A 10,801-nucleotide genomic window follows, 5' to 3' on the forward strand; every position below is an offset into this window, starting at 1 on the left:
GAACGCCGCGTTATTCTTCTTCGCCCTAATTCCACAAGACTGATACCAATATGGCGGTGTTGTCATTGCACCAGTAGGGGATAAGATTAGAGAAAAGTAATTACTCAGATTAGCTTGTTCTTGGTTTATGTATGTTGACATCAGTGTATCAAACAAACACGACTCCCATGAGACAACGCCATGCGTGTGACGTCAAACAGTCTATTTGGTGTCGCCCAAGTGGCTGAGGGGATACTCTGTAGTAACAACAGCAGTGTTACTAAAATGGACCGGCCTCGGGGCATAAGGCTGGTATGTACTGACTTCGCCCCCTAGTACCGGCTCCCGCCCAGAGCGAGTTTAATGTCTCAGTGGGTAGGTGTAAGGCCGCTATACCGACTTCTCTCTCACTGACCACCAACAATTAACCCACTGTCCTGGACAGACAGCCCAGATAGCTGAGGTGTGTGCCCAGGACGGCGTGCTTGAGCCATAATTGAATATAAGCACAAAGATAAGTATAAATGAAAAAAAAAAAATTCAAATGGTGTGTCGCAATCCTTTAGTGGTGTCGCGAACAGGCATCCGGGTGGGGTAAGATGGGTGGGCCAATATGGAAGGGGGATACCTGTTGTCTGCGTTTAGCCAGGTTTTTCATTCATTTATATATAATATTATATTGTAGAGTATAGTATATACAAATGTAATAGCAAATGTACTATATTCAGAATTTGTTTTTGTTTAGGTAGGGTTTTTATAGCTATTTTATTTATTTACTTATTTATTTATTATTTATTAATTAATTAATTAATTAATTTATTTATTTATTTATTTATTTACTAGTATTTATTTACTTATTTATTTGTATTTGTGTGTGTGTGGAGGGGGGGGGGGGTATTGTTGGATGAATGCGTGTGAGGTTGCGTGTATCTTAAATTGATTTTCACACCTGCATTACATTAGTTTTTTTTGTAAATATTATTTTGATTGAACGTAATAAATTGAACAGTAATGGAACACATTTAGACGTTTTGTAGACAACGCATTACCATTCTGTTTAGCTGAACGTTATTACCAACTACCGTTAATGACAGCAAAACCAGAACACGGACGAACTGTGTTTTCTTGTAAAATACGGACTTCGTTTGTGGTTATTGGCGGAGTACTCCCGATAGTAGTACAGTTTTCAAAGGTCGATTGATGTTAATCTCCTGTCTATAATCCGTTAAAAACTCGTCGTTAGTGACTGTTATTTGTCAACAGTTATCATTAAATACACGAAAATACCGGTAAAAACTATGTAGTAATCACTGGTAAAATTCTAATTATCTCTGCATTTACCGTATTCGTTGTAATATACACTGGTAATCGTGGTTGAGTGGATGATTCTGTTGGCTGCAGGCTCTGTGTGTTTTTCGTGTTGATTGGCGTAATGTGTTTTCATTTTGTCCTAAATACAGGTTTTAACTCTAAAACGTCCATTTCAAAGAGTAGCGTACTTAATGCATATTCTTACTTTGAACGAATGTTATTTCATTTACATGTTTAAACAAACAATGTTGTTATGTTATTTAATGACGAATACTAATGCAGTTACAATTATAAATGAGAATGTATTATAGAGACATTCGTGTTTTAATGTATACCTATGTGTTGACAGGACTTTTAGAATTTTTTATGAAAATTCACCAACCATGGGATCCGTTATTTCAAATATTTACTAGCCACGATTAAAAATTCACTAGCCCAACTTTACTTTAAGTTAATACAGTTTTACTAACTAATAGTAATAATCGAATATGTCACCTAAAGAGGCAGATAAAGCTTTTAAAATATTAATATTGGGGTGGGGGTGGGGGTGGGAGCCGGATATTCATATTTACAAAATAGACTAATCTGCTATATTTGATCCAAAACATTCACAAGCCGTCGGGCATGGCAATAGTAGTTATTTGCTAGCCCAGCATTGAATATCACTAGCCCAACATTGAATATCACTAGCCATGGGAGTGGGGCTACCATAATCTAGAAGCTCTGGTATTCAGAACGGCTTAACAAGATCAAAATATTTCATAGATAGTTGAGCTTGAAACAGACGTTAATCATCAATTATTATTACAGCTGCAAATTCCACTTCCTATTCTAAAAACCATGTTGTCTGCTGCAAAAAAAACACACAAAAAACCCACACAACTACAACTTCAATAAACTGGCATGGTCGCCATCTTGGGATGACATTAATATCGCCAATTGCTGTGATGCAACGTGAAGACGATACAACTAAATAATTCAGATGCGTCCTGCTTTCAATGCTTCATAATGGTTCACGGTACAGTTTTGTGTGCTGTGTGACCTAGATTGGATGCAGTGACTCAAATAGAAGAATGGCGGTTTACAACATTTTTATTTATTATGTCGGATTTTGTAACACTGTCAAATCACAACTAAAAAATAGTTCTGCCCAACCTCTAGCCAAAAAAAAAAAAAAAAAAGGTTTAAAAAACAATCACCACCAAAAATGGGATTCTGCTGAATATCTACCAAACAGGATGTTTCCCAAAGGAGTAGCTAGCAATTAATTGTGTTAAATCACCATCAAATAGTTGTGCTATATAACACATGACATCAGTTTCCACTAGACTAATAGTTCTACGAAAGCATAGTTCTATGTGATAGTTTTACGAAACACCGCCAGTGTAGTAGTTCTACGAATCATCACCAATATAATAGTTCTACGAATGCATAGTTCTATGTGATAGTTTTAAAAACACCGTTAATGTAATAGTTCTACGAATCATGGCCGATATAATTGTTCTACGAAACACAATCAAAGTAAGATTTCTTCCAAATGATCACGATGTAAATAGTTCAACAAATCATGGCCGATATAATTGTTCTACGAAACACAGTCAAAGTAAGATTTCTTCCAAATGATCACGATGTAAATAGTTCAACGAATCATGGCCGATATAATTGTTCTACGAAACACAGTCAAAGTAAGATTTCTTCCAAATGATCACGATGTAAATAGTTCTACGAATCATGGCCGATATAATTGTTCTACGAAACACAGTCAAAGTAAGATTTCTTCCAAATGATCACGATGTAAATAGTTCTACGAATCATGGCCGATATAATTGTTCTACGAAACACAGTCAAAGTAAGATTTCTTCCAAATGATCACGATGTAAATAGTTCTACGAATCATGGCCGATATAATTGTTCTACGAAACACAGTCAAAGTAAGATTTCTTCCAAATGATCACGATGTAAATAGTTCTACGAATCATGGCCGATATAATTGTTCTACGAAACACAGTCAAAGTAAGATTTCTTCCAAATGATCACGATGTAAATAGTTCTACGAATCATGGCCGATATAATTGTTCTACGAAACACAGTCAAAGTAAGATTTCTTCCAAATGATCACAAATCACCGCAGAGTTCTAACAGTTACACTGCTACACTAATATTTATATCACGCACTGCCATACTAATAATTGTGAAAATCACCGCTTACACTAATAGTTTTACCAGTCACTGCCATACTAAGATATGTGAAAAATCACCGCTTACACTAATAGTTTTACCAATCACTGCCATACTAAAAGATGTGAAAATCACCGCTTACACTAATAGTTTTACCAGTCACTGCCATACTAAAAGATGTGAAAATCACCGCTTACACTAATAGTTTTACCAGTCACTGCCATACTAAGATATGTGAAAAATCACCGCTTACACTAATAGTTTTACCAGTCACTGCCATACTAAGATATGTGAAAATCACAGCTTACACTAATAGTTTTACCAGTCACTACCATACTAAGAGATGTGAAAATCACCGCTTACACTAATAGTTTTACCAGTCACTGCCATACTAAGAGATGTGAAAATCACCGCTTACACTAATAGTTTTACCAGTCACTGCCATACTAAGAGATGTGAAAATCACCGCTTACACTAATAGTTTTACCAGTCACTGCCATACTAAGAGATGTGAAAATCACCGCTTACACTAATAGTTTTACCAGTCACTGCCATACTAAGAGATGCGAAAATCACCGCATACACTAATAGTTTTACCAGTCACTGCCATACTAAGAGATGCGAAAATCACCGCTTACACTAATAGTTTTACCAGTCACTGCCATACTAAGAGATGCGAAAATCACCGCTTACACTAATAGTTTTACCAGTCACTGCCATACTAAGAGATGCGAAAATCACCGCTTACACTAATAGTTTTACCAGTCACTGCCATACTAAGAGATGTGAAAATCACCGCTTACACTAATAGTTTTACCAGTCACTGCCATACTAAGAGATGTGAAAATCACCGCTTACACTAATAGTTTTACCAGTCACTGCCATACTAATAATTGTGAAAATCACCGCTTACACTAATAGTTTTACCAATCACTGCCATACTAAGATATGTGAAAATCACCGCTTACACTAATAGTTTTACCAGTCACTGCCATACTAAGAGATGTGAAAATCACCGCTTACACTAATAGTTTTACCAGTCACTGCCATACTAAGAGATGTGAAAATCACCGCTTACACTAATAGTTTTACCAGTCACTGCCATACTAATAATTGTGAAAATCACCGCTTACACTAATAGTTTTACCAGTCACTGCCATACTAAGATATGTGAAAAATCACCGCTTACACTAATAGTTTTACCAATCACTGCCATACTAAAAGATGTGAAAATCACCGCTTACACTAATAGTTTTACCAGTCACTGCCATACTAAAAGATGTGAAAATCACCGCTTACACTAATAGTTTTACCAGTCACTGCCATACTAAGATATGTGAAAAATCACCGCTTACACTAATAGTTTTACCAGTCACTGCCATACTAAGATATGTGAAAATCACCTCTTACGCTAATAGTTTTACCAGTCACTGCCATACTAAGATATGTGAAAATCACCGCTTACGCTAATAGTTTTACCAGTCACTGCCATACTAAGAGATGTGAAAATCACCGCTTACGCTAATAGTTTTACCAGTCACTGCCATACTAAGAGATGTGAAAATCACCGCTTACGCTAATAGTTTTACCAGTCACTGCCATACTAAGAGATGTGAAAATCACCGCTTACGCTAATAGTTTTACCAGTCACTGCCATACTAAGAGATGTGAAAATCACCGCTTACGCTAATAGTTTTACCAGTCACTGCCATACTAAGAGATGCGAAAATCACCGCATACACTAATAGTTTTACCAGTCACTGCCATACTAAGAGATGCGAAAATCACCGCTTACACTAATAGTTTTACCAGTCACTGCCATACTAAGAGATGCGAAAATCACCGCTTACACCAATAGTTTTACCAGTCACTGCCATACTAAGAGATGTGAAAATCACCGCTTACACCAATAGTTTTACCAGTCACTGCCATACTAAGAGATGTGAAAATCACAGCTTACACTAATAGTTTTACCAGTCACTGCCATACTAAGAGATGTGAAAATCACCGTTTACACTAATAGTTTTACCAGTCACTGCCATACTAAGAGATGTGAAAATCACCGCTTACACTAATAGTTTTACCAGTCACTGCCATACTAAGAGATGTGAAAATCACCGCTTACACTAATAGTTTTATCAGTCACTGCCATACTAAGAGATGCGAAAATCACCGCATACACTAATAGTTTTACCAGTCACTGCCATACTAAGAGATGCGAAAATCACCGCTTACACTAATAGTTTTACCAGTCACTGCCATACTAAGAGATGCGAAAATCACCGCTTACACTAATAGTTTTACCAGTCACTGCCATACTAAGAGATGGGAAAATCACCGCTTACACCAATAGTTTTACCAGTCACTGCCATACTAAGAGATGTGAAAATCACAGCTTACACCAATAGTTTTACCAGTCACTGCCATACTAAGAGATGTGAAAATCACCACTTACACCAATAGTTTTACCAGTCACTGCCATACTAAAAGATGTGAAAATCACCGCTTACACTAATAGTTTTACCAGTCACTGCCATACTACTGGGAGCTGCTAACAGATCACTACATCACTAGTTCTGTTTTGACAAATCACCTCCAAGCAATTATTATCACTATATCTTTTGTTTTGTCTTTTTATTTATTTTGTTTCACCAGGATGCACATAAGCTAACTAAGCGGTTTGTCGGGCGACTGGGGCGGTACTACCGAGCACACAATGCCCTACCCTCCGTAACGCAGGTACATTGTTTAACTGGTACCCTCCGTTGCTTTCCTACGCACAGGAAATAAGGATAGTTTAAAATTTGGAATCTTTGAATCTTGAAATTTTAAATTTGCTAGTTGTTTGTTTTTTGTTTTTTTAACTTATTTTTTAACTTATTATTAATTTAGTTTTTTTTGTTGGGAGAGGTGTTTTGTTTTATTGAATTTTTTTTTTTTTGGTGTGTTGTTTGAGAGGTTGTTTGATTGGTGGGGTTTTTAGGGGTGTTTTTTCGGTGGTTTCTTGTTGGTTTTTTGTTTTTGTTTGGAAGGGGGTCATGTAACATAACGGATAAAGGGACATATTGTTACGTTATTCACATTTATGTTTCATCTTTTGGGGTTAATATGTTTAGAGTGGGTGATATAGGATATAACCAATTGTGCCTTTAGGGGTGGAAGGAGGTGGGAGCTGTTTGAGACCTTATACTTTAAGGCTCATTTCAATTTTGCAAGTAGTTTATTGGGTTATGAAGTTATTATTGGTTATAGCTATCACGTAACAAAACGGTTAAAATATTCATATTTTCGTCAGTCAAGCTTCCATTACCAAAGAATATGAATCAGCTGTGATTTCACCGAAAGTGTGGAAGTTGTTTGTAAAAATACAAATTAAAAACAAACACATATATTCTTTTTATCATCACCTTTAAACACCCCCTCCACAATAACTCTTGGCAAGGGTTCTAGGAATCGTATTTATTAAGTATTACTAGTAAACTATGATGTATTTAAGTAGTATGTCAAATTACTTTTGTTTGGAACCATAAGCGAACGAGACAGGGGGCATCTGCTCCCCTTCTGCTGGAGCAAAACCTCAAATTCTGGCAAAAATCATAGAGATATTCGGGCAAAATGTGCTAACCTGAGACCTTTTTACCATTAATTTCAATCATTTTACCCTCACATTTAGTTGTAATCCATGTAAAAACGGGTAGTCATTCGCTTGCAGCCATATATAGCTGTTTGGTAGTAATGCATTAATATGAATAAATGTTGTTACGCAAATTCGGGCAATTCGCCAATAAAACACCACGCCCCCTTACAAAAAAATAAAAATAAAATGGAAGCCTGTATGCCTATGTTTGGAACTATAATAATCGTTGATATTATTCTGTAAAAACCTAATATCCTAACGGATAAAAGGTTTATAGCCTACAGCCGAGAGGTATTGAACGAATGTTGTTTAGGCTATAATCTGGGGCGTAATTTTCGCGTGTTGATGATGGCTATAGTCTGGAGCGTAATTTTCGCGTGTTGATGATGGCTTATTAGGCATGGAGGGTACCAGCTGGAATGAGGTGTCACTGTTAGGGTTTCTTACGTTGTTGTCATCCCTATATACATTGTCTTGAATGGGCGACTGTTTGCAGTGTTGTATTACAGACGTTCCACAGCCACACCGTTACTGTTATGGACAGTGATAGGTCACCACTTTGAGTGTAGAAGGTGACGTCACAGCAATTTGCTTCTCGCTCTTTACGATTAAAAGGTCTGCTACACGTAATAAATTATATGGCTAATATATAATTAAAAAAAAAAAAAAAAAAAAAAAATATATATATATATATATATATATATGTGTGTGTGTGTGTGTGTGTGTCTGTGTGTGTGTGTGTGTGTGTGTGTGTGTGTGTGTGTGTGTACAGTATACGTTTTAGGGGTTTTGGCGGACCCTTTTAAATATATGTACAGAAGAGAACCTCTTACACGCGTGTAAGGCACAAACAGCCATTGTAAATTCGGCCCGTTGTGATTAGCTATTGGTATCCGTAACAGTAAATGTGTGGTTGCGAAACCTCTTGTTGTCCTTATATATTATTAGTTGTGTTATTATTGGAGGACAAGTCAAACACCTGCCAATGTAGCTAGCCATGCTTTAAGGGGTGGGGTTATCAAGTTAAAATTTTAAAATACAAAGCTCCGAGAGTCAAACAACTTTTGTCCAGGTCCAAAAAAAATAAAAAATAAAAATAATAATAATATATATATATATATATATATATATATATATATACATACATACATACATACATACATACATACATACATACATACATACATATATACATATATATATATATATATATATATATATATATTTAAAATAGATATATATATATAAGAAAAAAGAAAGAAAACAAAGTGTATATTTTTTGCAAATTTTTCACGAATCGAAAGATATTCCGCAAGTGTCGTCAAATTCATTTAGATTGAACATTAAAACTATTCATAAATAATACTGGAAACGTACAGCGCTTTCCTAACTAGAGATCAAAGATTCGGACGCTTTCGTGACTTGGAACCTGCTGCTAGAATTAAGAAGAAGCAAATAGTGCCTATTCTTGTCTCCAATAAGTTTATTGCGTCGTTAGATAAAACATTTCCTTCCAATACGTTTATGCATGCTACGTAAACTGCCGTCTCCTCGTTAGTGCAAATCCAGTCTAGTTATCGTACACCTAAACCATTAATCAGAGTTAGAGATTTAGAAACAACAATATTGCATAACGGTTAATGAAATTGGAAAATAGCTTTCGGGAGTTTGTTTTGTTTAACGACATCACATTGTTTACTTAATCATCGGCTAATGAATGTCAAACATTGGGTAAAAAACCGGCCTCGGTGGAGCAGTCGTTAAGCCATCGGACTACAGGCTGGTAAGTACAGGGTTCGCAGCCCGGTACCGGCTCCCACCCAAAGCTAGTTTTAACGACTCAGTGGGTAGGTGTAAGACCTCTATACCCTCTTCTCTCTCACTAACCAACTAACAACTAACCCACTGTCCTGGACAGACAGCCCAAATAGCTGAGGTGTGTGCCCAGGACAGCTTGCTTGAACCTTAATTGGATATAAGCACGAAAATAAGTTGAAATGAAATGAAATTGGGTAATTCTGGCATGTAGTCTTAGAGAGGAAACCCGCCCCATTTTTTTCGATTAGTAGCAAGGGATCTTTTATATGATCTTTCTCATAGACAGGAAAGCACATACCACGGCCTTTGATGAGTTGTGGTACACTGGTTTTAACGAGAAAAACCCCAATCAGTTGAATGGATCCACTGACGTGGTTCGATCCTGCGACGCAAGCACCTCAAGCGAGCACTCAGCCGACTGGGCTAAATCCCGCCTGTGTAATGTGTAATGTTTGAAAAGCTATTCCACACTGCGTAACAACTATATTACGGTCAACGACTTTAACGTGTTTTATTTTTTGTTCTTACAACTTTAAATGTCTGCACATCATTTTGTTTAAACCATGTTTACTTTGGTTTTATATTAGTTCTATTAGTATTAACATGAGTAGAAGATAGGGGGTGGGGTTGCTCCAGATGTTATGGATTCGCCCCTAAATAGGCTGTGTAGTAACCCGCGCGGTAGGTTCTGATGAGAATGTGTGCAAAAACTGGATGATAGTAGATTTGGAAATTATTGACAGTGAATGAATGACTTCATTATTCAGTCTTGTAGTGTTATTTTCCTACTCGTTCGTTTAAAGGACGAGGTTTAAAAGGTTTGTTGTTGTTTGGGGTCGTTTGAGGGGATTTTTATTTTTATTTATTTACCCGTCTCCCACTTTTTCCCTCTAATTTCACCCTACCTCCATCCGTCCCTTGCCTGTCTCTGTCTCTTTCTTTAACTTTTTCTCTGTTCCTTTTGCTTAATCATTTCGCTCAGATGCACTGTTCTTTGGCTATTGTCTCTCTGCCTGTCTGTGTGTTTGCCTTTGTCTCTGTATATCTATCAGTGTCTCTGTCTTTTTCTCACTCACGTTTCTGCCGGACTGTCTGGTACCCGTCCTCCTCTATCCCTCCATCTTTCTCATTCCTCTCTCTCTCTCTCTCTCTCTCTCTCTCTCTCTCTCTCTCTCTCTCTCTCTCTCTCTCTCTCTCATATTTACTACACAGCGTATTCATCTCATACTCTGTCTATTTTCGAATGCCTAGATTGCAATCGATGACAGACACATCTGTTAATTTTTTGTGACATTAATAAATAACACTAGTTTAACATGAAAACGTGTTCACTTTACGTATTTTCAGAAATCCATATCATAAATACATATGTATTTTGTAACAGGAATATAAAATTTCATTAATTTTAGCGATGATGATGTTGAATTTCTATAAAACTTCATATAGCATCTTTTCTTCTTCTTCTTCTTCTTCTTCTTTTTCTCATTACGTAGAGGTTAATTTATTATTTGTTTTGGAAGAACATGAATGTGTAATATCATATATATGGCCATTTGTTTTACATACAGGTAAATATTTTATGCATTCTTTCTTCCTGTATGAAAAAAAAAAAAAAAATGTTTTAATATAATTACCTCATAGATATATATTTTCAATTTATAGGCCAGATTTCAAATCAATCCAGCGTTTCCAGGAAGTAGAACGGTATTTGTTTCTCGAAGTTGGACTATGCTTTTAAACTTTTTTCTCGTTTGCTGCAACTTGCTCCGCCATTTAAAATTTTAGCGCTATTATATCTGACTATTTTTTTTAAATAAATAACAAAATTGGGTATTATTGAATGCACGTGATCCTCTTCCAACAGTGTTGTACGTTCGG

The 10,801-nt window shown here is 36.4% G+C and overlaps 1 protein-coding gene across 6 annotated transcripts in view; it reads left to right on the forward strand.

Moving 5' to 3' along the window:
• The window catches only part of LOC121383133 (cGMP-specific 3',5'-cyclic phosphodiesterase-like), a 137,703-nt gene that overhangs the window by 69,093 nt on the left and 57,809 nt on the right, over positions 1-10,801 (forward strand). For 5 of the 6 annotated variants that reach the window (XM_041512944.1, XM_041512941.1, XM_041512946.1 and 2 more), the window contains one exon: positions 10,586-10,627. The exons of the other annotated variant lie outside the window; for it this stretch is intronic. In XM_041512944.1, coding sequence (XP_041368878.1) covers positions 10,586-10,627 — 42 coding nt within the window. The remainder of the gene's footprint in view (positions 1-10,585; positions 10,628-10,801) is intronic. 6 annotated transcript variants of the gene reach the window in all.

The sequence above is a fragment of the Gigantopelta aegis genome, chromosome 10 (assembly GCF_016097555.1).
Source record: "Gigantopelta aegis isolate Gae_Host chromosome 10, Gae_host_genome, whole genome shotgun sequence".
NCBI lineage: Eukaryota > Metazoa > Mollusca > Gastropoda > Neomphalida > Peltospiridae > Gigantopelta > Gigantopelta aegis.